We start from the raw sequence: 27,289 nt of genomic DNA on the forward strand, positions 1-27,289 counted from the left end.
ACTCAAAATAGAGGTTACACTGCCCAGTAAAAGTCACATTTACAGCTCTAATCCAAAATGGAATTTGCAGAACATGAAGTTTGCACTGTCTGTCCCAGCTTCCACCTGCAATATTGAAGGGCAGCACTCACATTCACAGATGCTTTCTTTCCTGCCTCTGCTTAAATGAGAGGAAGGTGCTAGTATTTCATGTTAGGGTATAACATTATCTGAAGACTCCGCTTGGACAAGGTTAAGCAAAGAATGGATGTTTCAGTTTGGTGGCATGTAACCATCTTTATATTTGTGAATAATTTGTTTTAAAACTTAAAAAAAAAGTTGATGTTTGCCACCGTTGCTAGATAGGCCTGATCACTTACTTGTGGGTAGCAGTGTGTTAAGTGTAAAATCAGGATTTTTCACCCTGTGTGAGAGGAAGCATGACTAGATTTGCTCACTCTCAGTCAGTCTGTCAGGTCTCTCCCCTTTTTTATCCATAACAATAGGTAGCCCTGCAAAAAAATTACTTATTAGTTCTGAGGTAGGAAGAAATAATGCATAGCAAGTAATGGCTTGATTTGTGATGGGCAGTCCCTGCCAAGCTCAACTGGAAAGAGGGTGAGAAGGCTGGAATGACATCTGGAAAGAGCAAACTGATGAGCAAAAATCCCTCAAAATAAACTGGTAGCAACGGGGGGAAAAAAGTAAAAGGAACTGGGGCCTGGGGAGTAAACAAAATAACATGGGAATAACTGCGGACGGGGAATGTCTGCAGTGTAAATTTAAAGCCCCATTTAGCATCAGAAATGGCTAATCCAGATGCTTTAGAGAGATCTTGTGGGTGCAGCATTTCAGCAAAGTGTCAATAAGCCATTTATTCCCTTCTCTTGTGTCTCTTACAACAGAAGCTTTACTCGGGATCAAATGCACTTCACTCTGTAATCTTTCACATGATATCACAGCATCCTTTGAATGAATCTAATCCAACTGTTGTTTGAAAAGCGTGTTACTTTTGTACCAAACTCTAACCATTCTCTGCACCCCATCCCAATTTGTGTAAATTATTCTGAGAGAAGTAAATCTTTAAATCCTTGTACTTGCTCTGATCATCAGTAATTCTTTTTTTTTATAAGTAAGGAAGTTCATTCTCTTTTTGCAGATATAAATGCTGTTGACCAATTGTTCTATTATCATTCCACCTTTTAATACTCTCCTGCCTTTTTGTGTGTGTCGTTGGACACAGACAGCTGGTTGACGTCTGACCTAAACTAGCTCCTTCTTTCCATATCTATCTCTAGGGGGGCAGATCTTTCTGCTCTAGTGCGTGAAGCTTCTCTTTGTGCCTTGAGACAAGAAATGGCCTTGCAGAAGAGCAAAAGCAGGAAAGGTAAGATGATCTTTTTTTAAAAGTTGAAATGCAACCAAGGGAAGATAAGTAGGTTGGGAAAGTTTATAAAGTAGTTCAAGATAATTCTGAAGTTAGGCTGCTTAAACTGTTGGAATTTACTAAGAGGACAACAGTTGTTAATGTGTGTTGACAATATGTAAGACCCTTTGGGAGGTGGCATCTCTAGGAGAGAGTGATGAATACAACAGGTGCACTGGAATGGATTTAATTCTGCATGGATAGGACTAGAAAGTGTAAAAGTAATTAGGGGTATAGGTTGTAGCCATGTTGGTCTAAGTACATACCTATCTTGTATGCATACCAGCCCAGCCACTGGCTTCTTTACTTTCCATTCCATCTAGGAAAAGCACACACCAACTGCTGAAACTTCCTTAGCCTGACAAAGGGTTTTTGAACCCGAAAGCTTGCTTAATAACTATTCTCCAACTATTTGGGTTGGTCTAATAAAAGATATCAGATTCACCCAAGGAACTTTGTCTACCTAAAAGTAATTATGCATTTTGGAGGTAAACTCCTGTGCTGTTACCACAACATGTTAAGCAAATTATTGAATGTATATAATTTTGTATATTTGGATCAGGAAGTGTTCGGTTTGAACAAGCTGAGTGTCCTTTCTGGGATCAAGAAAATCCTGATGATTATACTTCTCCCAGGGGACAGATTTTTTTTTTCCTGCGTGTTTATGGGGAGGAAGCACAGTGTGTTAAGATCCCTGTGTGCAAAATCCAATCCCACAATGTGCTCAGCAGTCATTAAGGTCTTTGGTGATGGGGTACAGGGGAAGCGTGAATCAGTCCCATGCAAATTCTACCCACTGAAATTTCTGATTTTTCAGAAATGCAAATGAAGAGCTGTCACTAAGGGATCCCACAAACTTGAAATCTATTGTTTCATCAGCAAGTTGTCTGAAGTACTGCACCTGAAGTCCCTATACCAGGTCTTGTGGTTTTAAAGCCATGTTTACCCATTTGAAGAACATAAGTGCCCTACTGGGTCAGATCAGTAATCTGTCTAGCCCCGTAGCCTGTCTTCAACAGTGGCAGGAACAGATGTTTTAGAGGGATAGCATTGAAAAGGGTGTATCTAGAGTGATCCATCCCGTTTATTTCTCTTCCTGGCATCCACCATCATTGGCGTAGAGCAGGTGTGTCAAACTGTTTTCAAATGTATTCTTCGTGTCCTGACCTAAGAGCCAACACAAAATGAAATACTCGCACACACTTAACAAGAAAGGCAGAATAACATCCCACCTAACTCATGGCTTGTGAGAAGGAACGTGTGCTGTAGCTGTTCTCCCATAAGTACTGAGGCTGCTGAATTTGTTCGCTTATGCTACAATGGTGAGCCTTAAGTAAGATCTAGCCTTTGTTTGATTTCTTCTTATTTGCATAATGCAATTGTCCTGGTTAACTTAAAATGAACAAGAGGAGGAAGAGGGACATCAGACTTTGTATGTATATATTAATTTTGTAGAAAAGAACAAGGAAATACTTGGACATTATGAAGCAAGGAGAGACTGCCACCTTTTTCCTCTTTCTTTTTACAGTTTTTATTGACCTTTAGTACAGTTAGGTCCAAATCCTGATTAGTAGTGACAGATTTTTTCCATCCTTTTGCACAGAGAAATCCTGAATTGACTGCACTGATTTGTTAATGTGGGGTTTTTTGGATAGAGATACACAAGGCCTCTCGGTGTATATTTACTCAAGACAGTGGTAGGGCATTCTTGTGAAGCTGGACATATCTTGATGAAATGCAGTACCGAACAGGTGCTGAAAAGTTCCTTAAAGTAACATAATCGGCTAATTCAGGATGTCCAATAAAACTGTACTGTACCTGTATTCGTGATAGTTATTGTACTAATTCTGTGTAGCAACTTGATTTTGGAGGATGTTAATTATATGTATACGACAAGACGTTTGCATGAGTGCAAGAAAATACCCACTTTTTCTTTTAGAATGAAATTCTTGTGGCCAGCAGCAGGCTAACAAAGGCCTCTCTCAAAGGTGGTAGTGGAGGGTCATTAAGACTGATTTATTAACATGGGGGTTTTTGGATGGAAATATGGGTAAAGGGCTGGCCTGATATGTCTACAGATTATACAAGGTTGGATCAGTGATAATGGGGGCAACCAATCACCTGATCCTTTGAGCACCAGAAAGTACTGATAAGATGCTAGTATAAGCCAGCCTATGTAAAGGGTGCAGTCCCTTTATACTAGAACACCTTGTCTGTGTACAGTCTTGTTAAAGCACAAGCTTAGAAACCAGGAAGCCATAATTGTCTAGTTTTGTCACAGACTAACTTCTGTTTAATTTTAGTGAATCATTTTAAGCCTTACTTTTAAGTGTTGAGCACTCTAAATTCTAGTTGAATTCAATGTATGCTACAGTTGGTCAAGGCCTTGGGTATCAATGCTGTATCTAAAACAGTCCTATTAAAATATATGTATTGTCATAATTTAGATGCCCTATAACTGATGCAGAGAGGGACAAAGGAGTTGCTCAGGTTCATATAGCTTGCATTAGATACACCGTGGAAATTCAAAGTTCATGAAACCATTGACTCACTGAGGATAATAGACTGTGCAGTTAGTGAAATTCATTATCTTAATATTTTCATTAATGTTGTCTTGGAATTTATTTAGAAAATGGTATTAGTCCATGTGTGTAGTGGTATTGTATATGAGTAATTTCTAGTCATTAAGTTATTGTACTGTGTGCTTTTTCTAAGGAGAAATCAAGATTGGACAAAAACACTTCGAAGAAGCTTTTAAGAAAGTGAAATCATCAATATCAAAAAAGGTAAGAATATTAATTTTGAATGAATAAGTAATGTTTAACTTTGCATAAAGCAGACTGAAGATAAGAAGCATAGAATTGTATATTTGCCTGAAATTGCTGGAGAGAATGCATTTGCCTGTATCCAGGTCAATTTGGGGTACCTAAGGTCACGCTCTAAAACAGTAAGGATCAAACTTCTAGGCAGGCATGCCACAACATAAGCCCTGCACCCTCCCTGAGTGCCACTCTGGTCCCCTTCCTCTATATGAAATGCTTCTTTGCTTTCTGTTCCCTGACAGACCTGCTGCTCTGGTTTCTGCTCCCTGTCCCTATCTGCCACAGTGTTCCTTGCTCCCTCCCTTGTCTGCCATGTGTCACAGGCTCTCTGTGCCATTTGTGGCACACATGCTGCAGGCTGGCCACCCTTGTTCTGAAAGATCTTGTGGCACTTAAAATGACCTCAAGCATTTAGGGTCTCTGTTTTAGAATTCATACAAAACTAATCCTGTCTCTGCAGCAGCACGGTAACTTCTAGCAATGTTCTTAGATATGGTTTGGTCCTGTGTGGACCAGGTTAAGTTGGGCAAAGAATGGATTTTTACTGGCACAATAAAACATTTTGCTAATAGAATTAATGTCATGGTATCACTGATACTTTACGGAGATTTTTCATCCAAGTACTGAAAAAGTTCTCACCTATTAATATTAAACTGGAGACCTGAGATAGAATCAAAGGGGTGGAAAGAACCTCAATCACCTAATCCAATCTTCTGCACAGATGTACTTGTTCTAAACCATCCCAGGTAATTGTGCTCTAGTCTCCTTTTGAAAACTGTTGAAAAAGGAGATTTCACAACTTTCCTAGGCAGCTTTTTCCATTGTTTCTAAGTTTTTTGTTGTTTTTTTTCCTGAGATTTGATCTAAATCTGCTTTGCTGCAATTTAAAGCCTTTGCCTGTATCCTGCTGTCCACAGCAAAGGAGAAAAAATCTTGCCCTTTTCTTTAGGTACCTTTTCAAGTACTTGAAAATTATAATGCTAAATCTTCTTTTCTCCAGCCATAAATGTACTTAGTTTTTTGCCAAGCTTCCCTCATGGTTTGCATATTAATTCTTATATCATTGAATTGCTTGTCTCTGGATTCACTCCATTTTCTCTATAACCAGACCCTTCAGCAGGACCCTAACCAACCTTGAGTAGAATGATGGTATGATAGTGTCTTGCATACCATGCTTATGTTAATATGACCCAAATTCTTTTGGTTTGTTTTTACAAGAGCATCACATTGTTTGAATTTGAACAGGGTGCTTTTTACCCCCTCATCCAAATTGCTGATGAAGATGTTGAACAGTGCAGGCCCGAGGGCCGAGCCCTGCGGACCCCACTGCCCACATCCCTCCAGGCTGAAAATGACCTGTCCACCACTCCCTGGGTGCGGCCCTCCACCCAATTAGTGACCCATCTGACTGTGTAGGTATCGACGCCACAGTCCCCTAGTTATATATTAATGAGAATGTCGAAGGCTTTCCTAAAGTCCAGAAAGACTCCACCACGACACCTGCATCCAAGGATTTTGTGACCTGGCCATAGAAGACCACCAGGTTGGTCTGACAGGACCTGCCTCTAATGAACCCATGTTGGTTGCCCCTAAGCATAATCTCCCCTGCTGGCCCCTTGCGGACATGCGCCAGGATAATTCTCTCAAAAAGCTTACCCAGGACCGAGGTAAGACTGACTGGCCTGTAGTTTCCTGGGTCGTCCTTCCTCCCTTTTTTGAAAATGGGAACCACATTGGCCCTTTTCCAGTCCTCCGGCACATCACCAGAGCACCATGAGTGCTTGTAAAGCCGTGCCAGGGGTCCTGCAATGACCTCTGCTAATTCCCTCAGTACTCTGGGGTGGAGATTGTGGCAGACCAGTAGGGGGCGCTCCTGCATTGAGCCGCCCTCCCTGGGGTGCCTCATGTCTGGCCGACCCCTTCCCTGGAGCACACCCGCTAGCCTGGAGTTCCCACTGCCACCATCCAAGGCTCTGGACTCAATTCTGGCTCTTCGCACCTTGGAAAACACAGGCCTGATAGTCCAATGGGTACTAGACCCATTACAGGCACTTGGGGCACTTCCCCAAGTCAGGGGCTTAACAGGAAAGTCTCCCTTAGTCTACAGTCCTAAGGGGCCTCCTAGGCATAATTTAGACCCGCCCCTCAATAAGTCTCCCACACCAGTCACAAAGGAGAACTTTATTGATTCCAGGGGGTAGGGTGAAAACAGGGTAAAAGGTAGAGCAGTATCATAGAAATATCAGAGGAATTCCATAGAGCAAACCAGTATGGCTGATGGTGGCCTTTTGATCTCGCATCTGAGTTACTGTAAGCTAAATATCTAGTCGGATCTTGAGTAGCTTACTCGCACGCATGATCCAGAGGTGGTTGGAGTTTTCCTCTGAAGGCAGGTCACTCTTTGAGCATGCGGTTATGAGGTGGGAGCCAGTTTCAGATGGTGAAACTCCTCTCCCAGTTTCAGATTCACCTGGACGACCACATGGCTAATGGCTGCCTTTTTCCTGGACCGGGCCTTTAAATAACCTTTCTGACCTCGGTCCAATTGAAGCTGCCAGTGCTGGCCACTAGCCAACCAATTTAAAAAGCATCACTGGCTACCTGAGCTGGTGAGTGGGGCTTTTCCCTCCCCCTTCCCAGGTGACCAGAGAATCCACACACCGAGGCACCAGGCTTTTGTGATTCCCCCCTCCCTGAGGAATTCAACACCAGCCTGTCACGCTGGCAGAGACAGATTTCTGGAGAGGGACACAGACAGTGGCATTTCTGCCACAGAGATCATCAGGACCTGCTGATTTTAAATACATCCAGTCCCTCCAGAAATTCCCTGACTAAGTCCTCTCTGACTAGGCCTGGATGCACCTCCCCTGAGGCCTACGGGGGTCCCAGTGAGGGGGATGACCCGGTCCCTGCTCAGAAAAATGGAGGCAAAGAAATTGTTAAATAGGTTAGCTTTGCTGTCTGGTGCGACGACCAGATTCCCTAGCGTGTCCTGCAGACGCCCCACGTTACCTGGTACCTTCTTTTTACCTCCTATGTATTTAAAAAAGGACTTGTTGTCCTTGATCCATGTAGCTAGTCCCAGTTCCATCTCCACCTTGGCCTTCTTGACCACCCCCCCTACAGTCCCGAGCAACAGGTATAGTCCTCCCTGGTGATGGCCCCTCCCTTCCATTGGGTGTACGCCTCCTTTTTAGCTAGGAGATGTTCCCAGATGCTTTTGGTGAGCCATGGGGGCTTTTGTGCTCTCTTGCCCACTTTGACCCGTGTTGGGGTTACCTCCCTTTGGGTGTGGAGGATCGTCTCCTTAAGGAACGACCACTCTTCTTGGACACTCGACTTCCCTCCCCTCCGGGACCTCAGTGTCTCCCCGACTATTCTCCTTACCTCATTGAAATCGGCCCTTCTGTAGTCCAGGGCTGCTGCCTTGCTGCAGGCCTTTGCCGGCTTGCACTGGATGATGAATTCCAGCAGGCAATGGTCGCTGTTGCCCAGGTGGTCAAGCACCCGCAGACCCCTCACCAGGTCATCACCCGTGGCCAGGACCAGATCCAACAAGGCGTCTCCCCTGGTGGGGCTGTGCACTTCCTGGGTTAGATGGAGGTCCTGTATCTCGGCTAGGAACCTACGTGAGTGGTCAGACCTGGCTGACTGCTCTTCCCAGCAGATGTCTAGAAAGTTTAGGTCGCCCATGATGACCACGTTCTTTGACCTAACTGCCTCCGTGAGCTGACTTAAGAATTTCCGGTTTAGCTCTTCTGCTTGGTTGGGTGATCTGTAGGAGACCCCCACCGTTAAGTCCCTTTCCCCTCAACCTCCTTGTATTCTAACCCAGTGTGCCCCTCCTCTGACCCAGTGCTACTGGTTGAGGATGTGTATTTCTCCTTGATGTAGAGCACCACACCCCCACCTTTCCTCCCTGTCCTATCCCTCCTGTACAGCCTATAGCCCTTGATATTCACTGCCCAGTTGTGCATTGGGTCCCACCACATTTCGGTGAGCTCCACTATGTCTGGGTTAGTGTCAGCTAGCAGGAGGGTAATTGTACACATCCTTCTTGAAGCGTGGGGCCCAATACTCCAGGTGAGGCTTACCAGTACCAAATAGAGCAGGAGAATCAGTTCCATTTATTGGAAGGAGAATCACTTCCATTAATTTGCAAATAATACTTTTGTTAATGGAATACAGTATGCTGTTTAGTTTTTTTGCAACAAGAGCACATTGGTAGCACATGTTCAGCTTATGAACCATGGAAACTCCTGGGTCCTTTTCTTCAGTCTAGCCGATCATTCCCCAGTCTGTTTGTGCATACACTTGTTTCTTCCCAAGTGTAGGGCTAGACATTTGCCCTTTATTTCATCTGATTGACTTTGGAGCATTTTCCCAATTTTTCAAGGTTTTTCTAGATCCTAGCTCTGCCCTCCAGAGTGTCTGCAGTTCCACCAAACTTGGTGTTATCTGCCAGTATGCTAAACCTGCAATCAATCCTATTCTCCACATCATTAATAAAGATATCAACCAGTACTGGGCCCAGGACAGACTCCTGGAGAACCCCACTTGTTACTTCTTCACAAGCAGACATTGAACTGTTGATGACTACTCACTGAACATGGTGATCCAACCAGTTTATGTATCCACCTTACTATCTCATCCAGTCTGTATTTTCTTAGCACAGGGATGTCCATTCCAACTTTTAAATGGCCACATGGACTGCATCAGTGTAGGTTATAGCCCTTTCCCACCATCCCCTGCTACACCCCCCCTCCCCTTTCTGCTGCACCCTGCATGGTCACCCTGGCCCCCATCCTCAGCTCACCACACCACTGATTCTCCATCTACTGCCATGCCTGGACAAGGGCAGGAAGCAGAAGCCAGAGATGGAAGAGGGATCCTGCAGACTGCAGCAGTACTGTCTGCTGCTGTAGCCAGACCCTTGGGGGCTACAAATCAACCCCCCATGGGGCCATATAAAGGTTGCCAGTTAGACAGCCCTGCCATAGCTTGCTAATGAGAATTCTGTAGGAAATCAATGTCAAAAACCTTGCTAAAATCAAGGTATGTCACATCCACTGATCTGCTATCCATATTGTACCTCTGAATGTGTGTACATCTCCTTTATATATAGGGCAACACCTCATTTTCCTTCCCTGTCATTCCTGAGCAAGTTATACTCATCCATGACTATGCTCCAGTCATGTGAACTATTCCACCACATCTTTATTTCAATTACGTCATAATCCTGGGATTGAACTGGGACCTCCAGTTCTTCCTGTTTATTTCCCATACTTCTTTGCATTAGTTCATAAACATTTTGGGTAACTAGCTGTTGTCCTAACTCCTCCTTGAGATTATTGCTAAAGCTTCCACTATTGCCGCCTCTTACTAAGTTTTTTATCCAGGTTTCCTGGCTCTTCACATACCCCTGGGCTTTGGTCTCCATTCCCAGGGGACCTAGTTTAAAGCCCTCCTTATTAGGTTAGTGATCCTGTACATGATGCTTTTTTCTGCTCCCCTCCCCCCATTCCCTCCATCTCTTCCCAGCAGTCCTTTGTTGGAACACCACCCCATGGTCAAAGTAAAAGCCCTGCTTGCAATACCATCTATACAGCCATGTGTTGATAACTAGAATGCATCTGCTTCTACCCAGGCCTTTATCCTTGACTGGAGGATCAATGAGAGCCCCTGTCTGTTTTACCTTGCACCCAGGGCCATAGCAAGATAGATCAGATACTTGAGGATTTTTGCCTTTTAGACTGTCTGGTAGTAAGCCATTGTTGGATACAAGGATATTGGACCAAATGGACATTGCTGTATTCTGGCATGGAAATGTGAATGTTAACACTGGTTTATTTAAACCCTTTCCTTTCTAGGTTTACCTCCGTTCAGCCTATCTGTTTTCTGTATGTGCTAAACATCTCCATTACAATAATCTGTCAATGTCCTCTTCATCAGCCTTAAGGCAAAAGTGTTTTGTTTTTTTTTTTCTTGCTAACATATCAGGCAACTCAGCCCCCTGCCCTCTCCCAGGCTGCACACTATGTGCACACTACAGGCACAGCCCTGCCCTCAGGTTTGAGGGCAGGAAGCAGAGGCTGGAGTGGGAGGGGGAGCACGGAGCACCCCCAGCTGCTGCTGTATCGAAAGTGCTGAGGGGAGCTGTGGCCAGGCAGGAGCCCAGGAGTGGCATGATAGGCCTGTGGACTGCCAGTTAGACAACCCTGAAAAAGCAATAGACAACTGTCAATCTTGATTTCAGTTAGAACTGGTTGGAAAGCTTTCAGCCTAAAGCTTCATTGGGCATGTGATTCATCAAACCTAAAACTTTCTGGATGAAAGTATTTGTTTTGGTTAAACTATTGCAGGTCCAAGGTTTTGCCGGTCTAGGGAAGTGGTGGAGACAGATTCACTCTCTCCACAGAAATACCCTAACAGTTAAGACACTTGTCCAGATCTGCTCTGACAAAGAATGTGTGGGCATTTATACACGTACCTTTTAGTTCTCGGACGCACTGGAGATCTGCCGCTTCAGAGCAGACTTGATTGAGTCTGCTCTGCATGATAACATGTGCATCACGCTGCACCGCTTGCAGTTGTATAAGTGGTGAAATGCACATCAGGATAAAATGGCAGCAGTGCACTTTTGAACTAAAGCACCTCCAAAGTGTTTTAGTTCAAAAGTGCACCGTTACCATTTTCTTTGCGCTGATGTGCATTTCACCATTTATACAACTGCAAGTGTCACAGCACCAAGGACTTTTAAAAGTGCCCAGTACTGCAGCGTTTGCACGTGTAACAATGCCTTGAGTGTTGGCAGCAACCTGTCCATCCTGCATTATCCACCATCCTCCTGTACATCACAGGAATAAGAGCAGCCCACATGAGAAATGTAATCAGTTACCTCAGTGTTAATCCATTGCAAGCCCCTGCAGCATGGTCTCTCTGATTTGCAGTTTGGTTTGGGTTTTTTTTTCTTCTGCTAATTGTGCTACCTCTGGCATTTTATCTCATCCCTTCCTGCAGCTGTTTTTGTTTGTTTGTTTGTTTTGTTTTGTTTTTAACTATACTGTGCTTGGCTTGCTGTTGTCAGGCATCAAGAGTATTGTCTTGCCTTTGAAAGCTTGTTTAACTCTATCCCAAGATATCACCCTAAGGAAATCCTTGCCTCTCCGTTCAGTTTGGTAACAGATTTAAGCTAAACTACACCAAATTGCTTTCAGACTGAAATAAGAGACCCATACACAAAGGGCTTTGCAAAAGTTTAACTTAGATCTGAAGTTTAGCTTAAACTAGTACTTTTTTAATTTAACTGTCAGGGGAGTGTCTGACTAGCAAAACATTGTGAAGGACAAGAACTCTGCCAACAGAGATTTCTGTTAATAATTGCAGATCAGTGGTGACTTTTGTCTTAAGGGAACCTTATAAATGATATTTATTTTGACTGTTTGATTTGCCTTTTGTAAATACTTCAGCCAGATACTAGCCAGCAGGCACAAGGGTGCTGCTATTTAGTTTTCCTAGCAAAAAGTGGATGTCACCTTTTAAACATTGCATGGTTTCTTGATCTGGCTGCTGAAGTGTTTTTCATTTTTATTTTTTTTTCTTCCTCCTCCTAATTTGCTCTTATTAGGATCAGATAACATACGAAGAGCTACGTCAGTCACTGAGCAGGTGAAAGAGCTGGATGGCTCTTGAAAGACAAAATAATTCTGCTATGTTGAAGAAGCTCATAGTGACTGAGCCTGATCCAAGTTTATTTCCTCAAAGACAACTGGAAAGAAGCTGCACCTGGTTTCATTTGACTTCTTAAAGGAGTATTGCACCTGAAGAAACCTGCAAGGATCTAGATGCCATTTTATCAGAGTCCATACTTTAAGAATTGTAAGAGTAAAACATCCAAGGGGATCCTTTTCTCCAGTTCTGCTTACTGTCAATGAAGCTATAGCATACATTAAACTGAGCAAACAGTTTATGTAGAATTTTATAAATGAAATTTGGAAAGCAACTACATTTTCAAGAAGTTGAGCATTCCTTTTCCCAGCATTATTCTATAAGGAGAAAGCCACAAAAGCAGTCTGGAAAAGTGTTATGCCACATGCTCTTGCATCGCTGAGTCTTCCTTTTCCAAACTGAAAGCAAAACTGCCCTGACATTTTGAGCCAGCATAACTTTGAGAAGCCTCCCTATCACTTTATCAAAAGAAATACTCTCCAGAGGGCAAGTTATTTTAAAGTAACCTGTATGCAAAGGAGTAAAAAACAGAAATTTGCAAACCCTTCATAATGCTGGTGCAGGGAAATTCTCTTTTAAGGAAGCACTGAATATTACTGTTTTTAATGCATCTAGAAAGCTGAGCTTAAGTATCTGTGAAAAGAGAGAAGAAATTGTGACTATCAGAAATACAAGCAAAAAGTGGGTGATGCTGTGTGCTATGGTACCAGTGCTATTACTGATTTGAGTTGCTCTTAATTTAGTATGTCCAGACAAGAATCCTCCAGGAGAGGAGAATTTTCCCATTGTTCTAGCACGGATCAGGTGAGGGCTCCCAGTTGACATTTTACCCCAATAATTTTCTAAAAAAAAATGTACTTTTAAACCACTTTTGTGTCAGGACATATGTTTCAACCAGGCATCTAGGATTTTCAGTTTAGATGACTAGTTGAAATTCCTGCAACTTGTTAAATATTTTGTTTCCAGCTTGTTGCCAAGAGGATCTTAGCTTATTAAAGTGATTTTCTTTTTCTTTCTTTTTTTTTATCCAGCTTGTTGGACTCCTGTTATATTTTCTTAGCTTCCTCAATAGATCAATGACCTCAGTTTCACTTTTGCTTGCAGCTGTTATTTCAGTTCTTGATGCTTCAGCATTTGCTTTTAAACACTGGAGAAAGAGTTGAACACAGTTCATATCAGAGATTCTTTTCAGGCCTTAACTAAGCTATGTTGAGTGGTTTCTGTGTTGGGCCATAATCTAGAAAAAGGATCACGACTTCCCTGCCTGTCTGAACAAGTTGAAACTGGATTATAAGAAAAGAAAAACACTGTAGTATCTTAAGGCTGACAAAGTGTAACTACTGAAAGCTATAAGCATTCTGCACATCTTTCCTTCTGAAAAAAATGTTTTTTAAAAAGGGGCATGTTTTGCTAAGCAGGAGAAATATTTGAAGCAAACTTGGCTCTAATTGTTACTCATCATAAAAAAGCCTCTCCTTTACTTTATCAGAGCTGTTGCCGTCTTAGTCAAATGTGTAATAAGTAAAACACGTGGTTATGGTACATACAGTAACAGGAAAGCTTTTCTGCTACTTGGTTATCTGCCAAACCACTGAATTGTAAAAATTGGTGATATTTCCAAATGACAAATTGTAACATTTGTATCGATTTTTGTTAAACCTGTCTTGTAAGTGTTGGCCTTATTGAATCAATAGCCCTGTACTACAGGGCTTTTTTTCTCAGGTTCTCTCAAGAAGGGGCTATGGTTACGGCATTCTACAGGTTGGAAGAGCTTGTATGGAAACACTGACTAAATATGGCAAGGCTACCATCTGATTAAATATGTCGGGAGAGGAAGGACCATTCATTTCATGCCGATGTAATCTTGAAGGAAATGGGAGCTGCCCATTCTTGCTCTTCAGAAGCCTCTGGTCAGAGTATTAAAGGACAGCTCACATGCTTGAGACCAGGAGTTGCTGACCATTGTTAGCACAGGAAGCACAGGCTTATATTAGCTGTGAAGTTGTTTTATAAATAACACATTTAAGTTTTTGACTATAAAAAAGAGAGAACCCAAAACAACCCTGACAATAACTTCCCTTTTTAGCTTGTTTTGCAGTAAACAATAATTGAATCATGCACTACAAATCAACTGAAAATGACCAGACTAATTTTATAAGTCTCTTCCTTTTTCATGTATGTGTTGCTTGTGCTAAGGGTCAATTCATATACTGATAATGCAGTTGACAACAATTTGTTTTTAATCCAATGTTGCTCAACCCCTGTAGAGTCATGTCATTCAGCCCATAAGGCTCCCTGACCTGCAGGTAAGGAAAATTGATGGGAGTGATAGCAACATGAATTGCTTCTAGAACTGTGGCAATTAGCATTGCCACTGCTCTTCTGCTGCCAAATTTCTGAACCTCTGGAAAGCCCTGGGGTCTGGGTAACATAGCCTCCCTGCTCTGTGGCTGAATCTGGTGTGCAAGGTTGCACTGGCATGCTGGATCACATCTGTGGACTTGCCCTGCCCCCTAACCCCCCACTGGATCCAACCGGTGGATAAGATCTCATGCATAGGATCTGGCCCATGGATAGGCGCAGCATTCCTCATCCATAGTGCAGGGTTGCAGAGGTTGAATACCACTAGTTTAGTGTAAAAGAAATATTGTTCTTTTTTCAAAAAGGCACTTAACACTTAAGGATATTTTATCCCACATGTTAGTTACTAATCTTCAAAAACAGGAACTCTTTTGAACTATCAGTACAACCCTGGTGGCATAAAATTGAGGTGCTAGGTGTCTATCAAAGTCAGAAGAGGTACTTAGACAGCTGTGTGACTAATAGCCCATCCAACTGGCTTGGTTAAGGTACACCAGTTTCTGTATTCAGTGGCACACCAAGGTACCCATTTACAAATGAGCCAGCTGGAGGAAATAGACACAAGGTTCACCCATTCTGCTACCATGCACCAGCACCAGAGGTCTTTACTGACTGAAGGTTGTTTTTTTCCTAAATGTAAACTAACCTATCAAGCTTATTATGGGTGCAACATTATAATCAAGAGTGAAAAATTATAGGGATTGCCATTAAGAATTATCATTCGCAGTAAGAAAATAAAATGTTTTTGTAGATATGGAAACTGGTGCTTAGCCTATTTGTAGACAAAGGCCACTGTTCGTGGTGGCAACTGTACTTATGCTGAGTTAAACCAGTGATAGCTGGGATGCTCTGTGTTTGGCATGAAATCTACGATGCTGTGTGTCTGGATCATGGTCAGCGGATCCCTTTATGAAGATAAGGACAATTTCAGCTAAAAAAAACCAAACCCTAATCCAATGCCTTGTTCAAGGCAAGATTGTCTCTGACTAAAAGAGTCTCAGTCAAGTATCTGTGTAACCTGCTCTTAAAAACAACCAAAGATGGAGATTCCACAACCTCTCTGGGCAACCTGTTCCAGTGCTTGGCCATTATCATAATGATAAATTTTCCTAATATCCAACCTAAATTTCTACTGCTGCAACTTAAGACCACTGCTCCTAATCCTGCCCTCTGTGGCCAGAAAAGAGGCTATCTCCATTCTTTTTTAAATCATCCTTCAGGTATTAGAAGACTATTCAAATCCTCCTTCAGTCCTCTCTTCTCCAGACTAAACAATCCCATTTCATCTTTCCCTCATAAATCATGTTTTCCAGGCCTCTAATCAATTTTGCTGTTATTTGCTGGACTCCTTCCAATCCGTCAACATCTTTCTTTTCCTTTAGATTTGAAAGGAACGCTTCTATTAATACAGCCTAGCACAGCAATGGCTCCTACTGTTTCTGGTCCCCTGTCATCCCTGCCCTCTCCTTCCTCTACCCCTTAGTCCTCTTTTGCAGTACTACCAATCTTTCCCCAGTCTGTACTTTTAATGCAGTTGTTTCATCCCAAGTACAGGACTCTGCACTTGTCCTTCTTGAATTTCATGAGATTGATTTTGAACCATTTGTTCAGTTTATCAAGACCATTCTGAATCCTAGCCCTGTGCTCCAGAGTGTCTGGAACTCTAGCCAACTTGGTGTTGTCTGCAAAATTGCTGTGTGCGCTCAGTCCTATCCTCTGAAATATTAATGAAATGTTAAGCAATACTGGAATCAGGATAGAGCCCTGGCAATCCCCACTTCATACTTCCTTCCAGTTGGGCATTGAACTGTTGCTGGCTACATCATACTTAAGCATGATGATCTAACCAGTTTTGTATCCAACTTGCAGTACTTTCATCTAGTCTGTTTCCTTAGTTTAGAAATGAGAATGTAGTGGAAGGTAGTGTCAAAAGCCTTGCTAAAATCAGGGTATAACATATCTATTGCTCTCCCTCCATGTATAGAGCCTGTCACAATGTCATAAAAAGTAATCAAGTTGGTCAGGTGTGATTTGCTCATGATAAATCTATGCTGGCTATTCCTGATCAACCAGCTTATTCTTATCCAAGTACTTGGAGTCCTTGATGACTTATCCATAAGTGTTCCTGCTATGGAGGTCACAGTGACTGATCTGTAATGCCATGGAACCCCCTTTATTTTCCCCTTTTAACTTTATTAATTAATCCAACTTATCAAATCACAGACTTAGCATTTGAAAATGCATTCAATCCCCTAAAATATACATGAAGGCAGAGATTTATCTTCCATCAACAGTGCTTCCTTAACCTAAGTTAGTGTCCTGCAGCAGTGACAACGTGGTCCGGAGCTAGGGCAGAGCAGGCAGGGGTGTGCAGGCAGTGGACTGTGGCTCTGCCCCAGCTCCAGACCACACTGTCACTGCTGCAAGATCCCAGGCCCAAAGCAGCTCCACAACCAGCCACACACCCTGCCAACACTTCTGGGTCCAGTCTCCCTGGAAGCCCTGGCCCTGCCATTGCTGGGGTCTTCATAGAAACCAGCTGCAGTGACCTTGGCAGGGGATGCTGGAAAACGGAGTCCAGCTGCCAGCTAGATCTGCAATTTTGCCCACTCCTGCTTTAGACTGTTACTTCCTGATCCCCAGATAGGAGTAAAAACATCAAGTTTGTTCAATTTTGTATTAGCCTCAAGAGCTTTTCTTCCCTCTTTCTTCATGTTTATTTGCCTTCTGTGTTTGTACTTGGAGGTGGAAAGAGGGATAAGTACCAATGATTAAACTTTCCAGTTGCAACACCCAAACCTAAATAAAGTTTCTAATATCTAATGTGTTTCTCACATCTGTACCTCATTTGGCACAGTACTGAAAGAAGAGGAAGGATGGAAACAGCGTAGTAGACAATGACGTGCCAGGTCAAACACTGTAAACCACCTCTAGTGTGATCATATCTCTCTGCTGCTCAGTTCTTTTCATGTGTCGTCTTGCTGCTCCACTTTCCCCAACAAGAGTCTGCTTATGGGACCTTTGCACTCTGAAGCTTGGCTCCAGACTTGATTGTTAACGGATGTGGGAGAATGTTTCTGCAGCCAGTTATCTCCTTTTATAAATGAGATTCATAGTTGTGGTTCTACAGATTCCCAACAGTGCAAAGTACAAAAGTTCCCAAGTCCTAAATGGTGGTATGCCAGTGCCTGAAAATTGTTTCATAGATTTCATAGACAGTAGGGCTGGAAGGGACCTCGGAAGATCATCAAGTCCAGCCCCTGCCCGAGGGGCAGGAATTCAGCTGGGGTCATAGGATCCCAGCAAGATAAGCACCCACATTTCTCTTGAAGGTGTTCAATGTAGGTGCTTGAACCACCTCCGATGGCAGGCTATTCCGGACCTTGGGGGCTCAGACAGTAAAGAAATTCTTCCTTATGTCCAGCCTGAAATGGTCTTGCAGTAGTTTATAACCTTTTGACCTCACTATCCCTTAGGGCGCTCTGGTGAACAAACATTTCCCCAGATACTGGTGGTCACCCCTGATAAACTTATAGGTGGCCATCAGATTACCCCTGAGCCTGTGCTTTTCTAGGCTGAAGAGCCCCATAGCTCTCAGCCTGTTGTCATAAGGCCTGTTTTCCTGACCTCTGATCATGCCTGTGGCTCTTCTCTGGACTCTACTGCTTTAATTAGGAACTATACTGAAAGCAAAGCACCTGCCCTGCTTCTTGATGCTAGCTTAAGCTACTGCCCTCTTTGAATCACTTGATCCACACAGCACTTGTATGTGCTTGTTAAATAAGTGCATCACATTCTGGGCAGCCATCCCCAATACAATGATCTCCTGCTAGGCTCCTTGCATACTAGTATTTTTCTTGCTGCGAGTTGTGGGATATATACCAGAAGCTAGTGGCATATTGTAATTTATGATTAAAATAAGTTTCCTGTCAGTCTGGGAGTTCTATCCCAGTGCTCATTTGGCTTTTGTGAGCCAGCACTTTTTCCAGACTGCTGTCCAGCAGCTTAGAAGTGTTGCAATTCTGCTATCATCACCAAGAACAGGTGTTGTGAATGCTATCAACAGAACAAAAATCAGCTCAATTCTCAGGCATGATTATGGCTCCTAGCTGGTTGGCATCTTCAGTTAGTCTGCACCTTCAAATCCAAATTGCTTTGAACATGACACTAGAGTCCTGCAGCAATACAGGTGCAGGGAGAGCAGGAAACTGACTTATTGCTGTGTGAACCTTTCCTGGAATAGCCTCAGGATGAGTGGCTGTTTCTGGACTCCAGCAGCTGGCACTCACAAGTGAGGTTAGTTCTGCATGCCTATAATAAATAGCAGTGGCAACAAGAGCATCAAGAGGGCAAAGGTCTCTTTCCTGGAAAGCTAGGCAGACGTCCATAAGAGCTCTGCTCAGCCTGAAGGAACACCTGTGGGTCTCTAGTGCATGCAGATTTGGGGCTGCTGCTAATTGCTTTGGGTCAGTAGGTAATTAGCTGGGTGGTTGCAGGGCACTCATAAGGTACACATTACTATGAAGCAGGTAGTGTTCCTCAGGCCTGAGTTTGGCAATGAGCATGTTGATGATCTGCATTTTTGAGGTCCCCGAGTTGTTCTAAGCCACATATAGTATATAATTAAAAATAAATAAATAAATAAAAAATTAAGTTTTCCCTTCCCCCCATCTGAGTTCAAGAAGAGGACAAATTTCTTCATTCACCAAAACTAAAATGTATCAGTCTTGAAAGGTCCATGGTGTTAGAATCTCTTTCAAACTCTGGCTTCTTTTCTGCAGTACAAGAAGTGAGCTTTTGTTTCCAAAACTGCCACAGGCATTAGTGTAGTAACATCTGTTTAATAGGCTTCTTGTTCCCTTTGTTACCTAGGGAAATGTAGGGTCTTGTTACACCTTATGCTGGCAGCCACGGAACTGTTGATTCAGGTTAGTGCTAGCTTGAGTTTGGAGCCACACTTCTTACCCATCAGGCACCTGCTGGCCTAAATCCCTATCTTCAATTCCAGTCATCTCCTCTGGTTCCCCCCACAACCCCCAAAGCTCTTCTTCAAAAAGCTGGAATATGAAGATTACTGCCAATCAAAAGTTGTTAGGCAAGATTAAGGTAACTAATTAGGACATTTATTGAACAAGTGAAATTGTAAAAGATTACCTAATGAGCCTCCCTACCCCAGGCATATTGTAAGTGGATACTTTAGCTATATTACTTAAACTGCTGCAGTTTAATATTATGGCATCTAGCAGAAGCCATCCCTCCCCTAGTCTTAAAACATATTCCCTTACTTAAAATGTAAAAAATTAAAAATAGGTTTGGAACCTTATTCCACTAACAAGGAAGTTTATTTAAGCAGTCAAAGCTTTCACACCGAGCAGTATGCCAACTATTGGTCACAAGCCCACAATGAAGTTAATTTTGGTTAGTGAGCTTTTGTAGCAAGATTACAATCAATGGCAGGGTTTTACACTTGTTAAGCACATCCACAGATAAAGGACCTATATTTTCAAAGTGAGTAATTATGCTAGATGCCAGAGCTTAAAGCTACATTAGCAACCCATCATGCTCCTCTAGCAGAGTTTTTCCAGTGCCTCCAAGGGGTCCTGGAAGACTGACATCTGAAAGAGTCACTCATCTTAAGAACTGAGGCTAAACTGGACTGATGTTAGCCAGGCTTACATAATGATAAACATTCTACCAACACCGTGAGGTTATCTTCAGTTGATATGAAGCAAGAGCTAGGACCTTTTGGAGCATTTTTAGGAGCTTAAGATGTGAGAAGTAGTACCCGAAATAAAGTAGGTGCCTAACTCCATTGGCCTGGCCCCTATATCATAAGGGTAGTTATTAGGCAAACAAAAAAGGTACAGTACTAATGCAAGAGATAAGCAAGCTGTTCTTCAGCATAGTCCAATGTGGCTTTTTGCAGAGACAAAGAAATTAGAAGCAGAAATTTAGGGCTAGAAAACAAGAATGGGCCATGCCACCATCTGGCAAGATGCCTAGTCCTTTTCCCTCCCTTCACACTTGAAGTTTCTCCACATTTAAGAAGGCTACAGCAGTGGTCTCCAACTTTTAAAAGTAGGAGAGATCATCTTTGGCATTTAAAAAGCAACTCAAGATCTATCATGCCCCCCACAGCAGGTAAATCTGGGGGGAAAGGGGGGCCTGTGCCCCCCTGCAGGTATAGAAGCAGAGGGAGAAAAAATTGGGGGGCATGCCTCCCCTGCAGGTAAGTCCCACCCAGCCAGGGCCCCACACTCAACTTACCCCTGCTCTGCCTCTGTGGCACTGTCCCTCGCTGCAGGGGCCTTGATCTATCCTCTGCCCCTTCCTTCCCGCATGAACTGACCTACCGGGTTGGGGTGCACATAAGCACTCAGCCCCCCCACCCAGCCTTGGATCGACTCCAAGATCTACTGATGGATAGAGATCCACTGGTTGGTGACCACTAGGCTACAGGAATCACTGTGTGCCAACCTGACCTTGCATTAGGCTGATGGCTGCTAACATCCCCCTTTTCAGGAGGATGCCCAGCCATCCATATGGCTCAATGGATGGGATAGACAATGCATACATGAATATTCAAATTACACAAACATTGAATGTTTAAGACCACCACAAAAGAAACAAAACCAAGAAAAAAAAGCCACAAAAAAAATACAAGCCCCCAAACAAACTGGGAGAACCAAAGTCAGCTACCTTAGGTTACCAATACTTTGTGCAGCAAGATGTTGTGTTAGTTTGGTTTTAAGAGTGCCATGCTATGCTACGCTACATGAAGCTTCCCATTGGACACTGGGAAAACTAAGATGACTCAAATAGAATGTTGTTACAATAAGTTATTTCACTACTTGAGTCCATAGTACTCCAAAGAATGGAGTAGAACCTTAGCTTACCCGATCTTCCTCTCACCAAGGCTCACTCAGTGTGCAGCTGGCATGCCGTCAGGGAGCCTTACAGGGTCCCTGCTAGGACAGCTGCTTGAACAGCTTCCCAAGAAAACTAGTTAATCCAGATCAATGGTGCCAGTAGCTACCCTAGATAACAAGCATTCTACTAGTATTTTAAATCTCCACTCTGCTTAAGCTGTGATTTCAGTTACTCAGGAGCACAGCAAAATATTCTTTTGCTTAGAGCACTTTAGTGCAAGCATCTAAGTGTGGCAGAACATAACTAGGTGTTTGTGTCTGCTTTTTTGTCTAAAGCAATAGCCAAGACATCTATCTTACTAATTACTTCCATTTTAGATTAATGACCTGAAGCGTAACAGTAAAATTAAAATTTCCACAATTAAATTTAAAATTAACAACACCTTATTTTAAACATGATTTACTAATTAAATATAAAACTTGCAACATGACAAAGCAACTAAGCTGTGAACATTAGTACACTCTCAGTGACCATGCTAAAGCCAAAAGTGCATATTGAGAATTGCAGGAAAGAAGGAAGAATAAATACACAAGACAGAAAGTTGCTTTTTTTTAGTACAAGATCTGCTAACACCTGCCAAAAAAAAAAAAAAAAAAGAAAATCCTGTAACAACGGTGACAGTCGTATATACTTAACACTGAACAAAGTTTAGTTAAACAAGATGTAGATTATACCAACGAAGCTGAAGACTTCTAGGAGCGTTACAGCTGGTGCCAGTCTACTCTAACTTGTCGTAGAGGTCTTTGTTTTGGGATATAGTGATGTACTCTTGTAGATTGTTGAATTAGTTTAAATTATTCAGTATACAAATACACATCTTTAGCAGGACATGCCTTGTACCACCTACTTTAGAGCAACATTCTTGACATATCCAAATTTTTGGTCACCAGAAGTTCACTCTTGTTTCACATCACCCTTTAAATGCCTTTTCATACGCGAGTATGGACTGATTGTATCATCCATCACAAAATCATAGAGCACTTTTATCCAAGAATTATATTGTGGCAGGTTGTCATAGTATTCAGCTGCTATTTTCTTCACCTAAAGCAAAAATAAAGAGAAACAAATGTAAATAAACAGAAAGTTTCCCCAAGATATATCTGCTAGTGCTTTTTGAAGCCAATCTGGTCCACCCTTCAGCAATCCAGAGTAAGAGATTCACTTTAAACTGACTAGAAAAGTATTACCCCTATTCTATACACTTCAAGCTTTGAAAAGCATTAGGAATTAACACCACACACACACTTTAATGTATGCAACTTGCACCCCCCCCCCAAAAAAAAAAAAACAAACACCAACCCACCACCACCACCCACCCGTGATTGATGAGAAACATTCAGATTTTGCTAGTTTCCCAAATTTAAGCAAAGGCAATTTGTGGCGAGCAAGAACTTCACTGAACAGATTCAGGCTTCCATGCATACTGTGAGAAAGTGCCACTTAGGGGAACGTAAATCAAACATGTTGAAAGTTAACATCCCTGCCAAGACCAATGACAATTCTGCTGAGTCCTGTATGCCTGTTAGTCGCTCTACTATTCAACTAGGACATCATCCAGGTCCAAGTCCAGATAGCAAAGGTAGTTTTGCGATGCAGTTTGGAGCATTTTTCCAAGGAGAAAGGTGGTCTTGCACCAGAAAGCCCCTTATGCACTAAGCCAGCTGGTTTGGGAGACCATGGAAGTAGAGCAGGCATAGTGCATTTCACTGCCCATAGCACTGATCTCCGAAAGTGCAGACATACCTTTGGAGCCCTGAACTAGGGATGGTCAAAACTAGACTCGCTGAATACAGACTAAAGTGTAGAAATCCATTAGAAATATCTATCAGTGCATCCTTCTGGAGTCTTTAAAGATGTTTTCCTATTTCAGAAGCTAAAGAAATAGGAATTTCCCTTGTGTACACTAAGGAGGCTATTAAGAATCTCTCATAGGATCCAGTTATTGGGCAGGTTTTCTTCATTTGCTGCTTTTCCTAAGCAAAGTGGGCTTAAATTAAGAGTACTCCAGTTAGTTAAGTAACAGGGTCAAAAGCCCATTTATGGTAATAGTCTGAGAAATCTGCAAGGATATTGTAGAACTGATTACCATATTCTAGACTTGTGAAACACCCACACTTCCACTACAGAAAAAGGAGCTTTGACAAAGATCTGTAAACCCTGCAAGTAATGCAACCCTCCATTACTTTCCACTGATGAAGCTGTAGTGTATGCATTACATCTTAAGCTTTCAGATGAGATGCAGCTCTAGCTAAATTAGCCATCATACAGATCATAGTAAAAAGCTTTAGAGTAAGGGTTGGCAGCCCCTGGTCACATGTGCCAGAGCATGGCACACAAGGCCATTCCACTCAGCACACCACAGCTCACCCTCAGCTCCGAGCAGCTGCTACCAGCCATGAAACTGGGCTGCTTGCAGCAGGGAGGTTGCAAGCACCTTAGCTTCGTGGCCTGCTGCACTGGGCTCAAGCCACAGCCAGGCTCTGTGGTGGCCACAACTGCATGTGTGCCTCAGCAGGACAGGGATGAAGCTGAGTCAGTGCAGTGCACCCCCCCCCCAGGCACATATGCAGCCAGCCCCTTGTTAACCCCCCCCCCCCAAATTGGTCTGTCCCTGGCATGCCAAATTGAGGCACGAGTCAGAGTTGGGGTGTTTTTGGCACTCTGGCCAAAAATGCTGCCAACTCCTGCTGTAAAGTTCCCTTGCAGGATGACTTATCAAGAACTTGGAAACACCCCACTCAGTGAGGAATAGACATGTTTAGTTGTGGCTTGTTAAACAGGAAGCAACAAAATAGCCGATAAGCATCTCTAGTTAGGAGGGACAAATGAAAGCCTTGTAGGACAGCTTTCATCCCAAGGAAGTTGGGTTGGCTCCACTGGAAAGCCTGCAGCTTACCTGCACTACAGAAAGGATAAGCATCAGCAGTAGAGTCACACAGAACAGTCTGCAGTAGCAAGGTTGCCAACCCGTTCTGGAATACTATACTGATCTTTATTGAAGAATCTGCAACCTACAGCATCTTATTTAGACCACAGCTTAGGCAAGAATATTTATATTAGCTTTAAACTCAAACCAATCCCCCTACCCTCCCCACCCACACACACCCCTCCACTTACCAACGGAAGGCTCTTGCCAGGAATATTAGGAAAGTCATGGTGTTCGTTGTGATAGCCAACATTAAAAGTGAGCAAGTTGAGTGGCCCATAATAGGAATAAGTCTCATGCCCCTTTAGAAACATGTAGTGTTCAGCTATAAAGTGTCCTGAAATAGGGTGCAGTCCCAGTCCAAGCACTGAACCTGCTAGCATGTAACATACCGACTTTATTCCCCAGAAGTAATATATCACAACATCAAAAGAGAGCTGGGCTAACAAGTTGATGATTTCTAGTCGAGAAATAGGTTTGGGATTGATGCAGAGAGGTCGAATGGCATAGAACAGGGGTTGAAGAACAATCCAGATGAACTTCCTAAAACGAGTACAGAAAAACCAGCCCTCAAAGTCAGTTGGAATATCCACGTCAATGCCATCCCCTCCCAGGTAGCGATGATGATCCATGTGGTATCTCTTGAAGGATATGGAGTATGGGAGGCCAAGAGGAAGATTGGCAAATATTCCAAACCATCGATTCCACATTGCTTTGCAGTTGCCAAAGGCACTATTGTGGGAGATCTCATGAATAGCTAAAGTCATTGAATGACTAATACAGCTTCCAAACACATAAGCCCAGAATATAACCCATTTCCAGTCCAAGTCTTTAACAAGATAAAATGCTATCAACTGTGCAAGAACCATCAGTACAACTACCCCGATCAAGTGCCGGTCTGGCTTCATCAAGGCTTTTATCTCAGGATGTTTTGCTGTTGTGGTCAAAGAGAAAAAAAAAAAAAAAAGAGAAAAAAGTTAAGTATAAAAAAGGGAAAAAGTTGCAACAAAAAAGCTTAGTGAAAAACTAGAGAACAACTCCAGTCACATTTCCAACTATTTGGATTCTATTTATTAGGAATAAGTATCCCAGAGTATGAACAAAACAAGTCAGAGCAAGCAGGGACTTAACCAGCAAAGTGATGACATGTATGTACTGTGGGGATAGATGTAGTTCTACAAGCTAAATTTAGGGCTGTTTCATGTAGGCCAAGTTGTTCCAGCTTACTGTTAAGTGTGCCTGCAACTACCCTAAATTAAAGTTATGCCAGTTGGGATTACCATTTATTAGCCATTTCAGAGTTTGTTACAGTTAAGGCTGCTTGATTAATCGTTTGCAATTAGAATGCTTATGTCAGAGAGTCAGGCAAACATGCTTGTAGTGGAGGAAGATGGAGAAATCCTTCAGTTGCATCTGCTGAAGGAGGCATTTAATCTAAAAAACACCAATTTCTTAGTAGTGCTTCACATGATTTGGGTCCAGAGGTCAAAGAACTCCATTAAGAGCAATGTGAAGAGAGGAGAGCGAGACAAGCGCAAGCAGTCACTCAAGAGCATCTGTAACTCCTGAAGGAACTGCTCGGTGGAGCCAACAGACCCAGGCCAAGAGGGAAAGCATCCCAGAAGTATTTTTTTAAACCAGCATGTGCACACCCTATCTCAACTGGGATCTAGAGAAGCTGTCCACACCCCGAGGGCCAATATTAATCAACTGCTCCAGGTTCTGGCTCTACACTAGCAGGGGGGCAACTTTTTCAGCAGGCCTGCCACAAGCCTAGACCCCCCACTCCCCGGCCCTGGGCACACAGGACCCAGGGACACGCGTGGCGCAGCTGGACGCCGCCCTTTAAGCCATGCAAAGAGGGGAGCAGCCCCAGCCGGAGCGAGGCGCCTAAGCCGCAGCAAAGCTCCCCCCTCCGGCCTCCAGGCCCCGAGCAGGCGCAACCCGACGAGGAAGCGGGCAGGACAGCGCCCCCGGCCCCAGACGCCGCCGTGGCCAGAAAGGAGCCTGGCTGGAGGCCGCCGCGCGGGGATGCCCCACCCCGCCCCGAGACACGCGCGGGCCGCCATCTTACGACGCTGCCCGCCGCCGCAGCGCACGCCCCGACCCAATGCCCGAGGCCGCAGCGCTCACCCAGAATCTCCTTGCGGCGGTCGGCGTGGGGCTGGTCCGTGTAAACCCACTCGAAGTCCTCGCGCGCCACCGTGTTCCCCATATCGGCTGCCTCCGACCTGCCCCAGCTCTGCCCTCCACTTACCCCCAATCCCCCGCTTTTATACCGTCGGCGAGGGAGGGGACAGGGCCCCTTCCAGGCCCCGCCCCACCCCCTGGCTCGTTGCTGATTGGCTGCTGCCGACCCCCCAAAGTTCGCCTCTTTCCCTTTTGCTTTCGTTGGTTCCTGGCAACGTGTTCCCTCCGCCACTTCCCCTGCGCACAGCTCGGGCAGCGCTTCAAGGATCAACGGCCCCCTTAGATTAGAAGCGACGTTGGGGTTTGAAAGGGCGGGTGACGTGACTGTTGGATGGGAAACTGGTCAGGGCCCGTTTGGCGGCGTGTGCGAGGGCGGTGTCGTTTATGACTTTGCTGGACCAACAGCCTCTCCCCACCCCACCCCCCACAACGTCCCCCCCGCCCGGCACGTTGCTAGGAGCATGTTGCTAGGGGCGGGGCCAGAGCGAGCGAGTCTCCCGCAGCCTTAGCTCGGTTGGGCGCGTGCCCCCTCCCCCATCCCGCCCACGTGGGCAGGTGCTGGGAGAGGAAGGGGGGCAGGCAGGGGGCAGGAAGGAGAGAAATCGGACAAGTCAGGGAATGGGGAAGAGGAGTAAAGAAGGAGTAAAGCAGCGCAAGCAGAGACGCGAGACTCTTCCCCACAGACTGACACAATGCTGCTCTCCACCTCAAGGCTCCCCTCTTAAAGTCAAGTCTCCCCTCAGACTCAAGGCTCTCTTGTGAGATTATGGGCTTAAACCCTTAGTCTCCCCTCCAAATCAAGGCTCCTGGCAGTAGGGTTGCCAGCCAACCCCCCAGGATTGCCCTGGAGTTTTCAGGGATTAGATCTAAATCTCCAGGAGGCTGCTGAGAGTCACCCAGGAGATCAAGAATAGGGCATTCCTTCAA

At 43.9% G+C, this 27,289-nt stretch overlaps 2 protein-coding genes across 5 annotated transcripts in view; one reads left to right on the forward strand and one right to left on the reverse strand.

Annotated features, from left to right (window-relative positions):
• The window catches only part of NVL (nuclear VCP like), a 65,396-nt gene extending 52,415 nt beyond the window's left edge, over positions 1 to 12,981 (forward strand). For 2 of the 4 annotated variants that reach the window (XM_059717509.1, XM_014598097.3), the window contains exons 21-23: positions 1,278 to 1,366; positions 4,121 to 4,191; positions 11,855 to 12,981. In XM_059717509.1, the coding sequence (XP_059573492.1) occupies positions 1,278 to 1,366; positions 4,121 to 4,191; positions 11,855 to 11,899 (205 nt within the window). In that variant the 3' untranslated portion in view covers positions 11,900 to 12,981. The other 2 variants (XM_019483128.2, XM_059717503.1) reach the window with 2 other exon arrangements.
• Positions 12,982 to 19,417: 6,436 nt separating this feature from the next.
• Positions 19,418 to 26,437, reverse strand: DEGS1 (delta 4-desaturase, sphingolipid 1). The gene is made up of 3 exons (XM_006276633.4): positions 26,306 to 26,437; positions 24,364 to 25,106; positions 19,418 to 22,287 (listed from the first exon to the last, which is right to left on the reverse strand). The coding sequence occupies exons 1-3, from the start codon at positions 26,385 to 26,387 to the stop codon at positions 22,141 to 22,143; spliced, it is 972 nt and encodes a 323-aa protein (XP_006276695.1). The 5' UTR covers positions 26,388 to 26,437; the 3' UTR covers positions 19,418 to 22,140.
• Between the last annotated feature and the right edge of the window lie 852 nt (positions 26,438 to 27,289).

The sequence above is a fragment of the Alligator mississippiensis genome, chromosome 1 (assembly GCF_030867095.1).
Source record: "Alligator mississippiensis isolate rAllMis1 chromosome 1, rAllMis1, whole genome shotgun sequence".
In the NCBI taxonomy this organism is placed as follows: Eukaryota; Metazoa; Chordata; order Crocodylia; family Alligatoridae; genus Alligator; species Alligator mississippiensis.

What these genes read in the sequence shown, in the direction of transcription:
- DEGS1 (XM_006276633.4), bottom strand. Translation starts at nt 26,387, where the DNA reads ATGGGGAACACGGTGGCGCGCGAGGACTTCGAGTGGGTTTACACGGAC. An exon ending in CCGCCGCAAGGAGATTCTGG is followed by an intron (nt 25,107 to 26,305) that starts GTGAGCGCTGCG and finishes TGACCACAACAG; the next exon opens with CAAAACATCCTGAGATAAAA. An exon ending in CTGGCAAGAGCCTTCCGTTG is followed by an intron (nt 22,288 to 24,363) that starts GTAAGTGGAGGG and finishes TTTTTGCTTTAG; the next exon opens with GTGAAGAAAATAGCAGCTGA.